The sequence below is a fragment of the Candoia aspera genome, chromosome 3, assembly GCF_035149785.1.
Source record: "Candoia aspera isolate rCanAsp1 chromosome 3, rCanAsp1.hap2, whole genome shotgun sequence".
Lineage (NCBI taxonomy): Eukaryota > Metazoa > Chordata > Lepidosauria > Squamata > Boidae > Candoia > Candoia aspera.
This window is the reverse complement of record NC_086155.1, coordinates 58,314,209-58,336,658: the sequence shown is the minus strand read 5'-3', so window position 1 is coordinate 58,336,658 and position 22,450 is coordinate 58,314,209. Positions and strand designations below refer to the sequence as shown.

The 22,450-nt window shown below is 38.1% G+C and overlaps 1 protein-coding gene across 2 annotated transcripts in view; it reads left to right on the top strand.

The window, feature by feature from the left end:
• Window positions 1-22,450, top strand: part of EIF2B3 (eukaryotic translation initiation factor 2B subunit gamma) — a 107,230-nt gene that overhangs the window by 61,561 nt on the left and 23,219 nt on the right. For both annotated transcript variants that reach the window (XM_063297836.1, XM_063297835.1), the window contains 4 exons: window positions 3,375-3,502; window positions 4,473-4,663; window positions 8,876-8,953; window positions 10,747-10,895. In XM_063297836.1, the coding sequence (XP_063153906.1) occupies window positions 3,375-3,502; window positions 4,473-4,663; window positions 8,876-8,953; window positions 10,747-10,895 (546 nt within the window). The remainder of the gene's footprint in view (window positions 1-3,374; window positions 3,503-4,472; window positions 4,664-8,875; window positions 8,954-10,746; window positions 10,896-22,450) is intronic.

The window sequence follows — 22,450 nt, the reverse complement described above, 5'->3', positions numbered from 1 at the left end:
AAGTGAACAGATGGAGTTTAATCTTCAGCAATATGGATGGCAAGGACCAGAACTTGCTCATCCTCCGAAAAACAGCTATCGCCTTCCCAATGCAGCACTTAACATCCACTTCTGTATCTCCATTCCGGGCAATCACACTACCTAGATAGGTGAACCTCTCTACTTCCTCTAACTGCTGCAGTCTGACTACAATTCCTCGTACTGGGGCCATGGAGCTCACATGTATGATCTTCGATTTCTCGGCGCTTATCCTGAGGCCGACTTTTTTTCTTTCACTGTTAACATTATACATTACATTAAATGGTATGGGCTTCTGCCAAATGCAGCAATTTTATACATGACAGATGTCTTAAATGCCCTGGAGAGATGCCTTTGAGAGAAACAGGACTGTCAGTTTTGGACACAGCATTAAACCCAAATAGGAAATCATTACTGAATGGCAGAACTGCATGCAACATTTTGAAACTACTAAATTGCACACCCACATGCATGGCAGGAAGCAAAATTGTGTGGGAGGAATCATGATACTCTTAGAATATAAATGAAGAGACTTTTGTGATTCAAGAATGAAGAATTTTTATTGCCTCTTGATTATACTTAATTTAAGTATAGGAATTATTTCAGATACAAATAAATTGTAATGTATAATGCACAAAGGGAAGTAAAAATGTGAGAAAATATATTCAAGATAATCAGATTGCTTCACATGCAGGTTCTAAATTTTTATGGGGTAGAGTTATAAAATTTCAAAACTTCAGTAAAATCAATGTCAGAAAAAATGCTGGGCATAATCTTAACACAGATCTGGGGATGAAATATCTGTGGAAGTCAAAAATGGGGAAAATCAACTCTAGCTTTCAAATTTTTCCAAGCTGTCTATATCTTAAGGCTATTTTTTATATAACTTCTTGAAATGTAACCTCTGAATAGAAAAAAAAGTGTGTCCTATACATGGCAGGTGGTATACAGACATCAGAAAGTTAATACTAGTCAGGAGGCATACAAGTTTAATAAATTATTATTGTTAAATTATAACCTCCTGATTAATGAATTTTATATAGACTCTTACTGTACTTCACACATTAGTACAGTATTGAAATATGCCTATTTTTTCCACTATGAAATCAGTTTTCATGTTTAAAAAAATAAGATGTAGTCCATGGCAAAGTCAAATTAGAATAGAATGATTTTAATGTATTCCATTGGCTTCTGTTGAATTATTAAAGTAATTCTTTGGACCTTATGAACGAAGTATCTGTTCATAATATTTCCCAGTTTTTGTCTTCAGATGGCAACACCTGGCCATTTTGTTCAGGCGAAACAAGGTTGGGTTTGGATAATACTTGAAAGACCAGGGGAATATCAGCATAGGCATATGCAGCTTGTTGCAATGACAAAAAAGGAATACCTGCGTGGTTACATCAGAACACAAACCTCCCCTTTTCGTACTTGCATCCTGACATCAGATACAAGTATGTAAATTACTGAGTTGGTGTTGTGACATGTATTTCATCACTTGCTCCCCTCCCCTGGTGGAGACGTATGTATAAAAGAGCTCTAGGCTCGAATGGAGAAAAAACATTCTGGAAAAAAATAGTGACGAACTATTTCTGTACAATATGGTTGCCAAAAAACTATATGGAAGTGTTCATGAAGTCACCAGGTATTGAGCTTGACTCGAAGGAGGCTTTATTTTTTTCCAGCAAGGAATTAATATAGTAGTGTGTGTTTCAAGTACTTTGCACATTGAACAAGTTCCAGTGATCACCTTTCGCAGCAAGAAGTGTCCTGTGGCACCTTAAAGTTTAACTAATTTATAATGCCATTAATTTTTGTGCATCATAGTCTATTTTATCAGATGCCTGGAGTATTGTTCAGGGCTCTGCTCCATGCATCAGGCAGACAGATAGAATCAGCCCACCCAGTGTTCCTGCTGAAAGTCACCAGGATATTTAACAGGAGAGGACACATAAGTGAGCATTTGCCGGTTCCCCTCCCGTGGAACAGCTGGTCCCAGTGTGAGCAGGCCCTTCCCTCAGAATCTTCTAGAAATGATCTGGTTATCTCATAAAGCTTTTGGAGGTGAGAACTGTACTGTGTAAGATGCAGCACCTTGAATGTCGTGTAGCAGGATGCAGTTACTATAATGAGATATTTTAATTGTTTATTTATTGATAAGAGTTACACCCAGCCATTATTTTTTTACAACTCACGGCAGCATACATCATGCTCCATCCTCCTGTTTTCCCCTCAACGGCAGTCCTGTTGGAGTGACTGGCCCAAAGTCACCCAGCTGGCTTCTATGCCTAAGGGAAGACTAAGACGCTTGGTCTCCCAGATTCTACTTCAGCACCTTAAGTATTGTACCACACTGGCTTCGTGGTTACTCTTCAATGTTAGTATGTATGTTTATTGACTTGTACACTGCTTAGAGTTAGTTAAGATTGAAGGACCATAAAAGTCTTGTAAATAAATAAATAAATGTTGCTGTGGGGGTAGCTGCTGGATGGGAGAGGGAGATCTATTCTAAGGAATGCCTGTAGATAGGCATTAAGGACAGGGCCTTGAAGAAAGCTAGTAAGGTCAGGCAGGAAAAGAATGAAAGTCCCCTCATCCAAGAGCAACAAAAAAATCCCCTCATCCACTCCAAATGGAAAAGAAATTGCTAGCAAACCCCTTCCCCCCAATATGGCAGCTGCTCTAAAAAAGCCAACAACATTTAAACAGCCTGGTACGGTGCATTCCTGTTTGGTCAGTTTTACCCAGCTCCCTTTGCCTGCATTACTGGGCATGCAAGAACATTTAAAAGGATTTTCAAATAATCAAAATAGCCATGGTCAATGACAGCTCAATTTTGTAGTGAAGTCAGCTGGTTAGAGTGCATTTGATTGGTGGTAAAGAGGGAGCTGAGAACCTGTCAAGCCACCATTCCCCTTAAATGGACTGTGAACAGAATGCTGCAGCAGCTGAACCTGGGAGGCAAGAATTCCCACCAAAGGGAAAAGGGACCACTCACAGGTTCTGCACAGCTTCAGGGCTATAAAAAGGCAGAATGCTTTTTTTTGCCATGCTGGATACCTTGCAGCTGAGCCAGAAATAAATCAGCTGAGATGCAAATGTGAATTACAGCTTGGAAACAGAATTCCAGAGTTGGTCCTGGAGGGGTGCAAAGAGGACCAATATTATATTCTAGTTACAAGTTTACAATCTAATGTTTTAGACTATTCTTGAAAAGTTCTGCTCTTGTTCAAAATCCACTTACGTGACTGTACAAACAGATACTTGAACATCAGATAGAAGGAAGAAACCAGTTTTTCTTAGGAACTTGAAATTACTATATGTATATTTTATTGCTATTGTTTTAATTTCCCTAGGACATTTACTTCAATCAGAAGTGAGTTGATCCCATACTTGGTTAGAAAGCAGTTTTCCTCTCCTGCACAGTTGCAACAGGATCAAAACCACAAAGAGCAGGACCAAAAGAAAAAGGACCAGAAATCAGGTTAGCACAAAAAGAAAAACAAGTACAAAACAGAAGCAGAAGCAGAAGAGAATGAATATCACTTGGGGAATATTATTCCAATATAGGGAATACAATCATCTTCCAATATATAAACTATTTTTTAGCCTGCTTTTTGACAAATAAAGCTTGTCTCAGTTAAAAATAAGTAAAATGTTGGTAGCAGGAGCAATACAGAAATGAACATGAGGGCATTGCTGCCCCCAAGGTTTAAAAAGATAAAAAACAACATGGGAAAAGTAAAGGGAAAGATAATGAGGGAGATCAGTTTGATAATGCCAGAAGTAAGTTAGAGTTCTGTATTATATCCAAACTCGGGAAGTTATCATTTGTTATAATAAGCCAGTCAGCTTGTTTAACAGATCAGTTTAAACAAACATTGGGTTCCTGAATTTGGCTGAAATGGGGAGTTTTGGTCTGCTGAAAGAAAGAAACTCCTATCATTTGGCAGCCATATAAGAGACTAGAGCTTATGGGGGCTTGTTCATATATTACAAAAGTATGTTAATCCCTTACACTTGAAGCAGACATTAGTTTTCTTCCTGGGAGAAAAAAGGGAAGCATATTCTTTTGGCTGGTACTTCTATCCTTTGTTTCTTCAGTTCCAGTTAGAACAGGGATCTTTTGAAGCAGGAGATTACTTCCAGAAGCAGCTCTTTCTCTAGCCAGTGGATGGGGCCACACTGGTTTTCTTCTTGCCATGTTATTTTACCTAGGAGACAATCAGTGCAATCTCCCAGGGACCATTGTTCTTCTGGGCAGCAACAAAGATTGGAATATTGAGCAATGTGATCTAACATCAATTGTAAAGTGGATAGTTTCAGCCACTCCTTACCCACCTTTTTGGACCAATCCATTCTGTGCAATACAAGGAAATGTGAATGTGCCATATATAATGTTCATTTTGATTCCACTTTTATATGTTAATGTTTTATATATTTATATTTCACAGACATTTATAGCTTTATGAAGGGTGATAGCTTGTTTGAATTGGGTACAGACAAAATCTGTTGGAACAATTGCAGAGGAGATGTAAAAGAGGCATTCCATGGAGGGAAAATTCGTTGCTATGTTCACATCATGAGAGATGGACTGTGTTACCGAGTGAACACTCTTGGACTATATATTGAAGCGAACAGGCAGGTAAGGCAGAAAAAAGGCAGTATTTAACCCAAGACCGGTATTTGTGCATATTTATTTGTCAACTAGGACACTTAAGGAATTTGTTGGAGGAACAGAATGAGGAGATTAGCTTGAAATATCTGTGTCTTGATTACATCATGAAGGGGAAAGAGATTGAATGACCAAAATATATTTTTTCATATATTTATAGTATTTGTATCCCATCTTTCTGCTTAGACAAGCATTCGTGACGACTAACAAAATTTTAAAAAAATACAGGAACAAAAAATTAACAGTATACTCCAAACCTTGGGAACAATATAGGGGAAAATCCTCTACTACATGTCAGATAGGTAACCTCTGACACTGGAGACATCTTCATAAGGGCCTCTCCTGCAGAACTTAATGGCCAGACAGGCTCATAATGGAGAAGCATCACCTAAAAAAGTCCAAGTCTTGACTCATTTAAGGATCAAGTGATCCCTGAACCCTGCACGAGTTACTTACCTAGCTGCTATATGTTTCACCCTCTGGACACTTTTAAATGACAACCCAGGCATGGATAATTATCAGATCCGATTGCTCAGGGACAGTTGTAGTTGGTTCACTAATTATAACTGCACAAATACACTCTTCACTATAGCTGTCATCTGTAAATCCAGTAACAGTTGAGTATTTCTGGACTGCAGACTTGCTCTTTCAGGAGTGCAACCTCATCCAAAACAGACTGAATCAAAGTCCTCAAGAGTGCTTATTTATTTACTAACATCATACAGTATATTTCTTGTCTGGGTTTATTCCTTATCAAGTCAAAGTTAGGCAATTTTCTAAGAATGATGACATGTTTGATGACGTTTTGTATGACTTTAGCACACATCAAGAACAGATCAAAAATGTATTTTGGCTATTTTGGAGTCGCTAGCATGGTTATATTTTAGCTTCAAGGGTTTAAAAGAAGGAAAGAAGATTGGTGCATTTTGACAGTCTTGAGAAGGTAAAAGAGTGAACTGTGGAACAAACTAGTGTTGTCTGTCTCCCTGCATTTTTTAAAAAAAATCTAAATATGTTATTCATTTGGAGTTCAAATATTTTTACACCCCCCACACCCCTGTGTGATAATTCCAACTAATGTATACATTTGTACAAAGCACTCAATGGTCAGAGACAAATTTTCTTGTAACGTTTCTGGAATGGCAACATTATGAAGCAAACCATGCTAAGCTAAAGCATTACTGCAGAAGTCAGTCAGAAATCCTTCAGAGAGTTTTCAAATTTCAAAGAGAATTCTAAAATTCTTGTGCTATTTGTTTTGCTTCAGCTGTTCCTGCTTCCAAATATTCATAGCATTTTGATTTGTGAATATTTTATTTTCCTTCACACCCTTCCCTTGCTCTTTTAACATGTGCAAATTTATTTATCCTAGTTGTTTGTGAGCTAGCTTAAGCAACTGGGTTCCATTGAAAGCATGTCCAGTGAGGGATTCATTCAGAAAATTCATTCATTGAAGTTTATGTGTAGCATGATTTTCTGCAGCCTGCTTTACATCTAAGAGATTGAGAGTATGTCCATTCTGCCTAGTCTGAAGTGTCCCATCATTTCTACACATGGAAAGGAGAAGGGACTGATTGTAGCACCATCATATGCAGAAATATCATCCAACAGATGCGTGTGCAAATATGGCAGTGTGAGCACAGTATATATTTTTGTCCATACCCTGTGAAGCAGCAGAAACAGAACAATACTTCAGCTCCTTGTTCTTGTACTCAGGAAATGTTCCACTTATTTCAGTTGACCTCTTCAGTTTGCTGCTCCCTTTGTGTGGGCAGGTGGTAGCAGGAGGGAGTAGTTCTTAGGAACAGGAAGTAGGGGGGAAAACCACCCTAAAGCTAAACTAAACCTCCGCTTGGCCCTAGCACTCCCTGAAAATTCTGTTAGGCAACTGCTATTCTCGCTAGTTGCTTCCCATATAACAGTATATTTTAAATATTTTTTATTATATGCAGAGATAGGGGGAGGGAGAGAGAGAGAAGCCTTCAAGCATGTATATTTTATGTTCTAAACAGAAATAATCTTACATAAATTCATGTCATGTATTACCCTTAAAAGAACAATTTAAATCAGTTAACAATAAAAAGAGGTGAACAAGCAGTATATGCAGTACAATTTTTAAATAATTCTCCAAATAGGATTTCCAATAGCAAAAGGCTTGCTCAGATAGGGAAAGAGAGGTAAGTTCTTCAGACTGTCTTAGAATTGATAAAGAACAGGTGTCCTCCTAGCCTTTTTTCAACCATAAAAGCAAGTTCACAACAGTTGATGTGCAAGTTCCAGATCAAGCTAAAGTGGAAAAACAAATCCAAGCAGTTTCCACAATATTATCTTGAGCGTATATCCACCATTTTCAAGGAGAACATCAGGAATCACTTTTAAGGACCTGAACCTCGTTGGGAGGGAACCAGAGAAACTGTGGAATGAAATCAAAGAAGTTGTTAGTAGACCAGGAAATGGAAGAAATCAACTGGATGTCAGAAGAAATTGTGGAAATTGGCAAGCCTACCTAAGAAAAAGATCTCAGGAAGGAACTTAACAAAGAACTTCAGAGAGTTGTTTAGAAGAGACAAAAAGTAGTATTACAATGACATTTGTAAAGGAGATGGAAACAGACACAGAAAAACAAGGAAAGTCTTCCAAAAGATCTCTGAACTGAGAAGATGGTTCCAATCTCAATTTGGTATGCTAATGGACATCAATGAACAGATAGTACTGATTCAAAAGATCAAACTTTTGGAAGGAGTATACTGAAATTTTGTACAGTAAAGATGGCAACATCCAAGATTTCTTAAAAGATTATTTCCTATTTACAAGAACTTCTAGTATTGGAAGATGAAGTTAGATCACTATTCAGGTCATTACCCAGTCAGAAGGCTAAAGGAGCTGATATGGCAAGGAACTATAGAAGAATCAGTAAATCTATAGAAATATGGCAAGCAGTAAAAGAAGAATCAGTAAATGTTCTAACCAAACTATCCCAGCAAATCTGAAGAACAACAGATTCCAAAAGATTGGAAGCAGTCAGTTTATATACCAACATCAAAGAAAAGAAATTTAACAGAGTGTATAAAGTATCATACAATATCCTTAGATTCACATGCCAGCAAATAATGCTGAAAATCATCCAATGCAGCTTAGAACCCTACATGGAAAGGGAGATGCCATATGTTCAAGCTGGTTTCAGAAAAGGGCAACAAATAAAAGACATAATTGCTGATGCATGCTGGATAAATGAGAAACCCAAATAATACCAAAACAAAATCAATATGTGCTTCATTGATCATAAAAATGCCTTCAGTTGTGTTGACCATGTCAATGTGTGGAATGTTCTTAGGAAAATGGGAATCCCAGAATGTCTAATTGTCTTTCTCTATATGTAGGACAGGAAGCTACACTCTATGGAATCGAAAGTTGGACTCTGCTTGTTAAAACCAACTATTAGCTGTAAAAGCAGTCAAGAAGCACACCACAGACTAGCACTTGGTAGGGTAGCACTGACGGTCTTGGAAAAGATATTCAGATGCTGTGACATGTTTATACCTGCTAAGATCAGAATCGTGCAGGTGTTGGTTTTCCTTGTGTCAGTCTATGGAATCAAAAGCAGGATAGAAAGAGTATTGATGCTTTTGAAGTTTGTTGTTGGAAAGACTCATGAGAATACTACTGTATGGATACCCAAGAAATCAAACAAATAGATCATAGAAGAAATCAATCCAGACTTCTCCCTTGAGGCACATATAACCAGGCTCAAATTATCACATTTTGGACATGTTATGCAAAGTCCTAGCTCTTGTGAAATCTATAATGCTGGGAAAGGCAGAAAAGAAGGAAATAACCAGCAGCAAGGTGAATATACTTGATTACAGTGGCTTTGGGTACACTGTTGGAAGATCTTCAGGTTGAAGACAGATCATTCTGGAGAAAGTCTGCCTAATGTGGTTGCTAAGAGTCAACAGATTATTGGCACATAGTCAATCTGTATTGCTAAACCCCATTTTTCAGGATACAGCTCAATCTGTTGCTCAGTGGAGGTTACAGAAAAGGCTCAGCCCCCAAGTTAGTACTAGATAAGCCAGGGCAAGACAGATAATTTTTAATTGGGTAAACTAGAGGCAATTTTATATTATACAGAGGGGTGTGTTTTTTGGCCATTAATGTATAATTTCAAAATTTATCTTTCAGGTTCCCAAAATGCTGTCTTCACTTTGTCCAGAAGAACCTCTGGTTCATAGTACTGCATCAATTATTGATAAGTGCTTGGTGAGTAGCAAGAGGGGGGAAATGGGGGTGGCGGGTAGAAGTAAATAAATATTGGACAGTCTTAGCATTTTGTTTTCCTGGTATCTTCTTGTTATTTCTTGGTAAAAGTTGTTATGATGAAAGCTCTTTAAAGCTGTATTCAGGCAAACATACCTTTGAATTTTAACCATTTCTCTGCATACCTGAATGCACTACAGATAAGCATTGCTTTCTGTTTTGTTTTGTTTTGTTTTGTTTCATTTTCTAAAGTAGAGAGCAATGATTTCCAGCTTTAGAACAAACCAGGATCTTATGCCAATGTCAAACACTAGTTAAAATTCTGAGTTTTAGAGCAGGTAAGTATAGTTTCTTGACTTAGGCAAACTAGGAAGGGGCAGATGCTTGCAAACTGTAAACTTTCTATTGTTATGAATCATTAAAGATATTGTTCAACTATTCCATATTTTTCTCCTTAGTGACTTTTTTGTGTGTGGGTCATAAGAAAAATGGTAATTGTTGGGGAGGGGGCAAACAGGAAGATTGCAAGTGGAAGAGGATGACACTCTTCTGTGAATAAAGCAGGGGCAATTGCACAGAAACCTCAAGGTCTATAGGAGATTTATGCATTGCATTCTGACTTGCTGAGAAAGAGAATGGGTCTGTGTATGGGTACAAGGCAGGTATGGTTGTGTGAACTCCAATTTGGTCAGGTCAGTTTTTCTCCCAGACTGTGACTGTGTTGCATGGAACAAACAAAATTCCTGTCCCCTTCCCCTGGGGCAGTCATGTAATATTTCTTTAATTCTTGCAGCTATCACAAAGATCCCCATTTCCTGCCTCTTTTCCTCATATGTGTGTCTATGTGCGAGTGTTTGTCTTCAGAATTAGGAGATTCAACTAAGTCCCAAGTTAATTAATTCACATAGCCACCTGAGGATGTTTGGAGTTAAATTGTACCCCTCTGGATTAAATAGGTTGTGTATGTGGATTACATGTTTGTGTGGAATATGCTTAATTCACCCTCCTAGTGTCCTGATTACCAGGAAACACACTGAGACAATGACTTGGTCTCTAATATTTATTAGTAGTACTTAACAAGAATCCTAACAAACTGAGGAAGCGTGGGAAAACCCAGCCATATAAACCCCAAAGGTTAAGGCGGTCCCTATCTGTGTCTCTTTGAATGGCTGAACAGTTCCTCAGTGCTACGCATGCGCTTGACAGTCTGGGTGGGAGCCCCCTGCTCGCCATCCTTACTCATGACACCTAGAACTTGTTAAGCAGATCATGGGAACAGGACCTATGCTTGATCTGCTGGGTTGGTATTGCTGAAGTGCACTGATTTTTGTTAATTACAAAATTAGCATTCACATCTGTCTAGTTTGAGTTCTCTGACTCAGTGCAATAGACTACCATTTATATATATAATGTATACTATTTATTCCAGTAGACTGGAAACAACTTCAGAGAAAGTGCCAGATCACAGTATTATCTCTTTTTAATGTTCTTGAACAGCTTTCAGGGATGCGGCCAAAGACCTTGTTCACTAGAATGTCAATTTAGTAGCTGTGGTACATATTCAAAAATTGTCCAATTTTCTTTTAGTAATCCATTTAGAGTGTCGTGTATTCTCCACTATTTAGCAGAAAAAAGTAGATCTTGCTCATGTGAAAAAAGAAAAAGATTCTTGAGGCTTCATTAAAGCTTACTAGGGTTTATTCTGTCTTTAATTGGCAGCTATCAGCAATTAAAGGAGAGGATACTGGAAGGTTATTTAATACTTGGTGATTCAATTTTTTTCTCTTCCTCTCTAGGTCGGATCTGACAGCATTGTAGGTGCATCTTCTCAAACAGGGGAAAAGACATCAGTAAAGCGTTCTGTCATTGGTACTTCATGTTTGATCAAAGACAAAGTTAAAATTACTAACTGCATCATCATGAACTCTGTCAGAATTGAAGAAGGGTAGGTGGTCTTCTAAAAATCTTTTGTGATTTTGCATAGAGAACTGGAGCATTAAAGTCAACTAATTGTGAGAATATCCAAAGTGTACCTTATTTTGGTTGAATGCCACTTCTTTATTTCCAGAAGAGAAAACAGAATTATGAATGAGAATAGAGGCATCCACAGGGGTGCCAAGGAGGCCAAATTATAAAGCAGCATTGTACCATTGTGATGCAAGCTCCACCCCTTTTGTACATGTACTTTATCATGACTGTGCAATTTTCTTTTTATCGTTTTGATGAAAGCCTTCAATCCTGCAGATACCTCTACATAAGAAATATTAAAATGCTCTGATATGCAAAGTAAATAAAATTAATGTTAAGAAGATTTCCATTGGCATACAATATTGGGAAACTAACAAGAGTAATGCCATGTTTTTAAAATGTGATTCAGATAACTTTTTGGAAATTACAAGCAGAATAGCTTTGTTCTGGATAAATTGGTGGGAAGATAATATATAAAAGTAAAAAGTACTTAAAGATGTATATTCAGATACTGAAGAAATACCAAATGAATTCTACAAATTACCACAAATGCTCTGGAGTTCTTTGATTGTATGTTATCTAGATAAAATTATTTACTTGGCCTTTCATGAAATGTTTGTTCCTCATCAGGCTCCTGACCAGATGCAGCAATTTAGTAATAAGGAGGTCCTCTTGTCGATTGGTAGCTATTTAAAGAATAGGAAGCAAAGAATGAACATTAATCATAGTGGAATATGCACCAAGAATATGCACTGGGACCAATGTTTTGGAATTACGTGTACAAGGTGAAATAGCCATGTTTCCTAATGAAATCAAATTATTTTACATTATTAAAATAAAAAAGGACAGCAAAGATAAACATTTTCAAATGATACATGCATATCGGTGTGGAACAATGCACATTAAAGTAGTTAACACAGATGTGAATAGAAGCAAAAAAAAAAGATTCAATTAAAAAAAACCATATATATGTCAACCGTCCTGGGGTTCCCATGATAGAGCAGAGCCTGCTGGATGCTAGATGGTTACATGATGATTGACTCTCTGTATGTTTTTTCTTTTCGCCATTTTTAAAAATCTTTTAAATTTATTTTGGTTGTATTTTTGATTGATTTTTATCTATTTGGATTGTTTTAGCGTGTGCACCGCCCAGAGTTACTATGTGAGATAGGTGGCTATATAAATTGGATCGATAAATAAATAAATAAATGTACTTATGGGACTTAGCTAACAATTGACTGATCAGGAAAATTTTGACTCTTGTGAAAAAAGTAAATTTTGTATTATGGAAACATGCAATTGCTGATATCACAGTAACTTTCTAGAACTTTGCAGAACTATGGCATCACTACCTTGGTTTAATTCTTATTGTAGCACTGAAAAAAAAAATCTGCTGAAGTAGAAAGAGGTCAAAAAAGGGTCACCAAAATGGTCAGAGGGCTAAAGCAACTCCCCTATGAGGAAATATTGTGGAATTGGGAGTTGTTTATTCGTTTAGTCGCTTCCGACTCTTCGTGACTTCATGGACCAGCCCACACCAGAGCTTCCTGTCGGTCGCCAGCTCCCCCAGGGACGAATCCATCACCTCTAGAATATCATCCATCCATCTTGCCCTTGGTCGGCCCCTCTTCCTTTTGCCTTCCACTCTCCCTAGCATCAGCATCTTCTCCAGGGTGTCCTGTCTTCTCATTATGTGGCCAAAGTATTTCAGTTTGGCCTTTAATATCATTCCCTCAAGTGAGCAGTCTGGCTTTATTTCCTGGAGGATGGACTGGTTTGATCTTCTGGCAGTCCAAGACACTCTCAGAATTTTCCTCCAACACCACAGTTCAAAAGCATCTATCTTCCTTCTCTCAGCCTTCCTTATGGTCCAGCTCTCGCAGCCATATGTTACTACAGGGAACACCATTGCTTTAACTATGCGGACCTTTGTTGTCAGTGTGATGTCTCTGCTCTTAACTATTTTATTGAGATTTGTCATTGCTCTTCTCCCAAGGATTAAGTGTCTTCTGATTTCCTGACTGCAGTCAGCATCTGCAGTAATCTTCGCACCTAGAAATACAAAGTCTTTCACTGCTTCTACATTTTCTCCCTCTATTTGCCAGTTATCAATCAAGCTGGTTGCCATAATCAGCTGGTTGCCAGCTGGGAAGCTGGCAGGGAAGGTTGTAAATCACTAGGGTAAGTTTCCCCCACCTGAACACCCTCCCCCAACCCCTATGCGCTTGTGCCATGTCAGCCACTTAGCCCCACATACCCTCCCCAACCCGTGCCTCTCATGCACCCCCTCGCTCCCTCCTCCACCTGGCAGCAGCCACTTACCTGACTGCTGGCCTGGGACTTGCAACTTCCTGCCAGCTTTCCCACTGATACTGGCTGTGGGTAGCTGGCAGGAAGTTGCGTCGCCTAACAACCATGGGACTCAGTTAATGACAGCAACCAGGACTGCAGGGATTGCCGTCACTAAGCGACACAGTCAAGTTTTTCGACCATATTGCTTAGCGATGGAAATTCCGGTCCCAATTGCTGTAGTAAGTCGAGGGCTACTGTAAAGGCTGAGAGCTACTGGCCACACAAGTATATATTTATCTAGATCCCAAGGAATTTCACCTAACGCCAGATGAGACATGGGGAATTACTGCTAAGAGAGAATGTGAGAGAGACCTTTATTTGGTGGTGGCCCAGTTAAAGCCTTCCTGAAGTGGCCTATCAGATACTGATATTGTTAATTCTTTATTTTCTCAACTTTTTAGTCTCAGGATTAAAAATATATTGGAGTTTGTAGATCCCTGTATTAGATCTACTCTCTCAGTAGAGCAGTAGAGCAGAGAGATCTCCTCTACTACTTTTACTTTAATTTTATGTTTTACATTTTGTATTTATGTTTATTATCTTATGCTTTTAACTTTTGTTACTATGACTAAACTTTCAAGGATCAATGAAAAATGGCCATATCAACCTGTATAGTCAGGAAGAAACCACCATATTAACGACCTGCAGAGGCCGTTTGATTGTCATCTGGGTGTATCTGTTCATGCTGCACAGTATTATCTGGACTCCTTCACTCTAGCAGGAAGTGAGTGCTGGCTTTGTTATTTTAGTAGTAGTTTAGCAAGAAACGGGTTATATAATTTCAGTTCTTAAGCTGCTTAGCATGCAGACAACGATGGCCTCTAGCATTGAAGGGAGAATGGTGACTTGTATCTCTTGCCTATATTTGGCTCCTTTTTGCTCCCTCTTGATTCATATGTAACAAATTAAAGGGTATCAGTTACATCAAATAGCCATCCTGGAAGTTGTCCCCCTGTGACCTGTTTAGGAAGAGGATGCTTTTTTATAATGAGAATTTCTGCACTAAAGTTGACTTCAATACACATAGATGATTCTTCCTCCTTTCCACCAGTAAAAGTTTGTTTCTACTACTATTAATTTTGAGAGTAGTATTGTCTATCATCTCATTCATTCATTCATTCAGTTTATATCCTACCTTTTCTTAGGAGCTCAGGTCAGTGTTCATAGCTCCTCCCATTTTTCCTTACAATAATAACCATGTGAGATAGGTTGATCTGAAAGAGTGACTGGCCCAAAGCCACCCTGTGAGCTTCCATGACTAAGGTAGACGTGGACTTTGGTATCCCCATTCCTAGTCCAACACCTTAACCATTTTTCTACATTGGGTGTCATTTATTTCTGTCACTTACTAGAACTTGCTTCATGCTGGTATAAGGAGAGACTATCATATACTGTAATGGGCTTTATTGCTCTCTAATCCATAGTACAGTAGGTGGGCAGCATGTGCTGCTTCTCCTGTTTTCGTGGCCTTCAATGCTCCCCCAGATTGTGCTGTTGAAATACACCATCAATTTTTGGTAGCATTATTTTTGGCAACTTTTTTAAAATAAAATACTTGAAAAAGAAGTGTTATACCTCTAATAGGATAGCATATTAATTTTGAATAACTGCTCCAGAAAAAAAAAAGACTGAATATTTTGCCCATTCTCCCTTCAGTAGCATTATCACTTAAGACACCAAAAGGAGCGAGTTTCTTGCTCCTAATTTTCTCCATAACAGTTGCTGCGACGGCATAATGGCAGCTTTTCTATAATGAATTATAATTAATGATCTATCTGAATAAGTGAGATTTAGTATATGTACACTAATTCCCATGGAAAATATATGTAATCTCTGTACTAGTGCTTTGAGTATATATTTTTCCCTCCGAAGTGGGATGGGGAAGGAATAAAGATATAATTCTAAGTCAAGGAAGACAGTGTGGTTTTGGTTGTGAAATATTATCCCAAGCTTGTTCAACTTAAATGGTAAATTGTAGTTATTATATATTCTGTAACTAATGGGTTAGCTCATGTGTGATTTTTCTCAAATGTACTAAGGTAGTCCCCAGTTTTATGTTTCATTTGAGTGAAAAGAAGCAGTAACACAAACATCAAGATCTTACCAGTATTTGACATGTAAATGGAATGTAGGGAAAACACCTCCAGGATACTCAATTGACAGATCATCAGTATGTAGTTTAATGAGTGTCTAGATGTCTAATCGCATGCTGAGTTAACTCCCTGAAAAGAGATTGTGTTACTACTTGCCATGGTGCTCTATTTATAATATTATCTTTTTAAAATCTTCACTTTAATGTATTCAGTTTGCTACTATAACATGAGTAGAAATACACAGCTTTTCACTGGAAGTGTCAACCGATTTCTCACAGCAGTGAGTTGGCTTGGTGTATCTTGTGGCATACATAGTACGTCTGGGAAGTTAGCTGGCCAGATGACAAGCTTAAAGTAGCAATGGATGTCATCAGAGTAGAACTGATGTCATTGGTAATAGAAACATGTTTGGCAAGTTCGTTGCTCTTCTTTATTTTGAGCATGTACTGAGTTTTGTTCCCAGAAGTGATGGATTTAAACTTAAGTGGCATAGAAAATGTTGCTGCTGAATCTATGTGAATAGTCCATTGTGTTAAATATAAAAACAAATAAAATCAAATCAACAAAATGCTTTCTGATCCAACTTTTATGGTAATCTCTCTAATATAGATTTCTCTCTAGCCCAGCGAATCCATATTGGACTCCAATTTGTGGTGTGTAGAAATATCTCTCTCAAAGATACACACACACACACACACAAACAAAACACCTTACTAAATGTGTGATCCAGGTATTCCATGATCTCCTTAATTCAATTTCCCCACCCACATAAGGGAAGATATTACTGTTGCACTGTCTTTGAGGAGGACAGCTGGCTTATATTTTCTTGATTTGGAAGGAGAGCAGTGCAGCAGTTTAAATCACTACGAAAATAAGTAAGCTCTTCCTGATGCATGGTATTGTTTGTGGCAGGGCTTCACAAGTAGGATATAATATACAGTGGGCTAGAGGCTGTTATTCATTTATGAGAGGACACTTTTTATAATTTAGACAGGCCTTCAACTTGTGCCATTCAGATGTGTTGGAAAGCCATACTGATTGGGAATAATGGCAATTGTCGCTGTTCATTGCCAGTTCACACCAGGTTGAACAGTGCTGCTTTAGATATTTGGTAAATTGCCATTGCCTATTTAGCCGAACAATTCAAGAATAAAAGTGTTTATCTTGTAAACAGCTTTGAAATTATTACATGGGAAGTAATATTGAAATATATTAAATAAACATGTTCAAAGACAGGGAGGACTCAAATGGCTTTAAGCCTTGGTCTGTGTTAAAGTGAACTCAAAGTAAAGTTCACAACTGGACCCATTTAGTCACAGAGAATACAAGGATTTGTGCAAGGTTTCTTGGAGATAAGTTTGGTGATGGAAGACCAATATAATTAGACATTTCAATATCAGTATCAGAGGATCCTAATGTCATAATCCATAAGAAAGTTCTCCCAGGTCAACTGCAGTGAAAGAGTCATAATCCTAATAGGAGTGACCAGCCTGTTTTCAACTACAATTTGTTTCTAGTAGTATCATATATGTCTGTTACTTTCCAGCCCTAAATCAGGTTTGGACTAAAGCTATCACATCACCTACCATCTTGGAAGGGCTGCTATGAATACCAAGTGATTAGTGAGATGAGAAATATTACATACAAGGTTTGGCAATCTTGGATAATAATTGAGGGTTTTGAAAGAAATGGGGAGGAATCACTACAAGATTTGTATGCAACTTAGTTGAGCTGACTTACAGAATCAGTTATAGTCACTTAAGAACAGTACACTTGGTCTCCCTGCTGCTTACTTTTTGATGAACTTTAGATATGAGTTAATAATGTTGTTATTTCAGTAGTTTTTTGATATTGTCTAGAGATGTTATTGCTGCTGAAATTCTTGTGAATTGTTTTAGAACACTGTTGCTGTCCTATAGTTTGTAAGCCATTTTGGAACACATGTAGTATAGAAATGTGGAGTAGAAATATAAAAAAATACAGAACTTATTGGTGAACCTGTTAAATCTGTGCCCTAAAACATAATCTACTATTTTGCAGCTTGTGCACATGCCAGGTGAACTTGCCTTAGCGAATGATATAAAGGCATTCACTCTTGTTCAGGCAGTAAGATTATGAAAGAGGGAGAGCACATGTGTCTAGTTAAACCCTGCTGCCACCTACCACATGTCTTCAATTTAATGCTATTTTTTGTGAGAATATGTACAAGGGGAAATTAAGAAGAAAGAGGAGCAGAGTAATAGAACTAGTTGCTAATTGAAGATTGATCATGAAGTTTTTAGCTGGTTTCCTCAATAGTGCCTGATGTATAAAGCTAGGAATGAGCTGAAGAAAATTCTAATTTAACCCATGGTGGTATTGGGATTCATAGTGCTATAGCACAAAACCTTTCTCTCATCTTATATAATGCATGCAACAGAGCAAGCCTGCTCCAAGGTGATATGTGTGTACTGTACCATCATAACATAGATTTTACAGGACATTCCTTCAGGAGAAAAGAGTCTTGCTTCCAACTTCGTAGTTTGCAAAGCTGCAAATAATGTGACGCTCATGTGGAGATGATCGTATACTTTATATTATACTTTTGGGATGCTGAATATCTCTCATATTAGCCATGCTGGGGCATGCCACATTTGTTTGTTCGTTTGTTTGTCTGTTTGTTTGTTCATTCAATTTCTATAGCTGTCCATCTCAGCAAGTGACTCTGGGCAGCTATTTATCCCAGTGTATAGGTCCATAAGCCCTAGATCCTATAAAAGAACAGTTTCCCATAATTTAGGCAATGTGCGCTAAGCAACATGTTTCAGAATTAATATAAAGAAGAAGAATTATATGAATCTTTGTGAAACAAAGGTAACTTCATTCTTACAAATCTCTAATCAGCCACTCTGAGAAACAGTTCTGGAATCACATGAACGTGGAGGTGTGTTCCATAGGCTTTGTGGAAGTTGGTTGCTATTTAAAAAGGGCCCAAATACAGAAAATATTCTCTGTGTAAGATTTATATTTAAATCCAATAACTCTTGCCAGAGACCGACAAAAAACAGCCAGCAAGATGCTTGCTTTGGCATTGGGCCTCGACAGCTATGCTTCTGGAGCTCCAGGATGAGTTCTGCACTGCATTATACTAATAGAGAATGCCACTCACTGACACCTTAAGTGTCCTTCACCATTATGGAACACCCAAGTGAGCAGACCACCCAGAACCATGGCATAGTGCCCTGTGACCTCATGGAAATGCCCAATGAGTGAAATGTTTGCTCTTTGTGATACTATGTCTTCATGTTATCCTACCAAAAGACCAAATTCCAGCTTGAAAAATTGAGTCATTTCTATTCATTACCCCTCCCATTGCTCCAAAACCATTCCTTATTTTGCATAATATGTTTTAGATAGAGTAGCACGGAAGAAGTGTTCATTCCTTTCCAATATAAGCAGTGATAAAGTCAGAGAAACCAAAGATAATAGCAGCAGCTCTGGGACAGGTCAACCAAAAAATCTACGAGCACCAGATCTCATACAAGATCTCTAGGCTGTCTCAGATTCCAAATGTGGAACTGACAACAGTTTCACATAGGATACCAACCAGGAAGATTCAGTTTTATAAATCATAGTTAGCCCCACTCCCCTTTGCCTTTCCCAGGCAAATGCTTTACCATGCAGCCAGCTACAAGTAGTTGGACCAGAATATGCTCCCTGAAAAGTGCAGCTAGAGTTGGTTGATAATTGGCATTCAGATGCCCAGGTAGAGTAGCAGGTAGAGTAGCAGATGTGTGCTGCTGCTTGATATCTACAGACTGGCTACAAAGCAACTATTTGTCACCCGTATCTTTCTCTGTAGACAGGTCTAGGGCTGTGGCTCTGGTGGAGGTCTTCACCTCAGTCATCTAAGCGGCTTTGCTTGCATGGCTGTTCATTACTTTAATCAATGAGCCCTAAATAATTGGTATACAGCCCCTAATTATGGGCTGTCTTTGGATTGCTGCAATCTGTTTCCTATATGCGAACAGTGCAGATTTCAGCCTCCCTCCCTGATCATTCTGCACTTTTTTCCAATGTGTTTGTTTTCATGCATTTCTGTTTTCTGGGACTAAAGAGAATGCAAGACTATAATTGCTTGGTACGCTCAGTATTTTAGGTTAAAGAGGCTTCTCTCTCTCTCTCTCTCTCTCTCTCTCTCTCTCTCTCTCTCTCTCTCTCTCTCTCTCTCGTTAACTTTGCTCAACACACTTGATTTATAGACAGATAGCAAGCTCTGAAAGTCAGCAGTCCTGGCACTGTGTAAATCAGCTTTTCTTATTTATAGTTTCAACAGGAAAAGGAATTATTTCCCAACTCTTTACATTTCTTTCCGAAGCAATCGACCACCCTGTCCTTTGGTTTAAAGCTGTGTAGCTTTACCACAAAAGTGGGGTGGGAGAGAGAATGCAGCCTGGAATTGCTCTGCTATAAAAACTCCAGATTGTGTGTTCTTGGACGTTGCCTTTAAAACAGCTTCCTTTAAGGCCACACAAGAAATGGCCTGTGTCTTTGGCTCCCCCCCCCCCAACAATCTCTGACCTCTTAGAAAAATAAATAAAAGATAAAGCGGGTTCTGGAATGCTGCAGAATGAGTATACATTTTACTCTCTGTTGTTTTCTGCTGGGATTAGTTGTTTACAATGGAAGGGAGGTGCAAGTTGCGACCTTACTGAAATTAGAAGCATTTCAGAGTTATCTTGTTAGGTGGTCTGTGCTTTAAAGACTTAAATCTACCGCTTTCCCTTATGTCTTCTTGGTCTTCATTTCTCCATGTGCCCTCTTCTGTTAAAGAGAAGCCAAGCCATTTTATTCTTTATAATATCTGAACAATACGCTAAAGGTGCTTTTGCTAGTAACCCAAAACTGGGTTAAATTCTCTTATGAATGTAAGAGGAGATCCACTTTTTGTTCTGCTTTAAGCAAATTTAAGTAAGTAAACTTTTCCATTCTTAAAAATTAAAACCATTGAACAAATGCTTTACAGATTATATACATATATGTTAAGGTTTATGCCTAAATTTTGAGTTAAAAAATTCATAGAAGGAAAAGACCTTGGAGATCTTCTAGTCCAACCCCCTGGCCAGTGCAGGAATCCTCATACTGTCCTGGGCAAATGGCCATCCAATCCTTTCTTGAAAACTTCTAGTGACAGAGCACCTATGACTTCAAGAGGCTAAATAACTCTCACAGCCAGGAAACTCCTCCCTCATTTCAATTTTGGATCTCTCTCTTTGTAGAGCATCCATTGATTAGTTCCTGTTTTACCCTCAGGTGCTATGGAGAATAAATCCACCTTCTGTCCTGATGTTCCTTCATATATTGGCAGACTGCTATCATGTCTCCTATTAGCTTTTTCTTCTTTAGGTTAAACATACCTAGTTCCTTTAACCACTTTTTGTAGGATTTAGTCTCCAAGCCCCCTACCATCTTTGCCACTCTACTTTGGACTCTTTCTAATTCTTCAGCATTCTTTTTATATTGTGGTGACCAGAACTGGTGACCAGAACTGGATACAGCATTCCAACTGTGGTCTTACCAGTGTAGCATAGAGCGGTAGTATCACTTCCAGTGATCTTGACATTATAATTCTCTTGATGCAGCCCAAAATTGCAGTGATTCTTTTGGCATCTGCAGCATACTATTTGATAAATGACAGCATGTTTTTGCACAACCCTCTGTTTGTAGATATGCTTCAACAAAAGTAAAACAAATGAACTGCACATATCATACTTTGGCTCACAGGATGGAACTTCCTCTCCCTCTCCTTCCTTTGTAGCTCATTTATACACACTCTGAAATCAGGTCTATATTGTCCCCATTTTCAGGATCACATTGGAAGGGTACTTAGGAACTGCACAGGAGAAAAGAAATGTAGTACAAGGACATTATCAGTTGTGTAGAGCAGTAGACACTGTTGAATACAAGCCAGTATGTTTTAACGTTAGAATACTTCCACTGCATATACAAAAGATGACAGTACAAGTGACATCTGGAAGAACCAGAGATTAGTTCTGGAAAAAGTTGCACAACACTCTCAATGAATAAATTCCAAGGAAAATTTATTCTGTTAGTTGGCATGGATGCTGGAAACAAGATGAGAGAGTACAGGAAAAGCAAATGGACCATTTGCACCATTCAGATACCAAAGAATGAATGAGAATGATAACTGGTGAGGATGTGCTTAAAAAGACAATTTATTCGTTTTGAATACATAATTTAAGAGCTTAAGCCTACACACACATGTACATGGAAAAGGAATGCATTAAAAATCATGATTCCATAGTTTCTGAATGAAAGATTGAGAGAATTAGTGAAGGATACAAGAGAAATTAGGAGTTCTGAACATTGGAAAGACGATTATTTGGCAATGCCAAGAATGGATCTTGGGGAACATGCAGACAAGGAAGAAAAAGGAGGTGTGAAAGAAACAAGAATGGAAATAGACTGCAGGAAGAGAAAGTATGAGTTCCATATGAAAATGTATCAGAAGGTAGAATTAGTGGAAATTGGACATAAGGAAGAACAATGTGTTGTTGCTTGGAACAGAGTGAAAAGTATTGTGTTACAGAATGCCTCAAAAGTATGTAGAGCTATGCTAGTGGAAAGTATGGAAAACACCATTTGAAGGAATGATGAAATAGGTTGGGAATGAGAAAAATATGCATATAAGAGAATGAATGCAAAAAAATGCAGATGAGAGGAAGATACTGAATATGTGTATATAGAGAAAGAGTTGCAAAAATGTAAGAGAGCAAGGAATGATTAAGTTAAGAGAGAGAAAATATAAAGCAATTTTGATGGAAATAAACAATTGTTTTGGAAGTGGATAAAAAGGGCTAAACTAGGAGCCTCCAACAGAATGGATAGAATTAAAAATAAAAGCAATGAAGGATTTGAGATGAAACAGAAGTGAAAAATGCTAGAAGGAATATTTTTGTATGGGAATTATAGATATATGTCAAACAGTGGAGTGGAAACAAATGCTAGAAATGTTAGGGCCCAAGGAAAAAATGATGAACAGGAAGATATCAGTGCTATGTGAATGTTAGAAAACAGCAAGATTGCA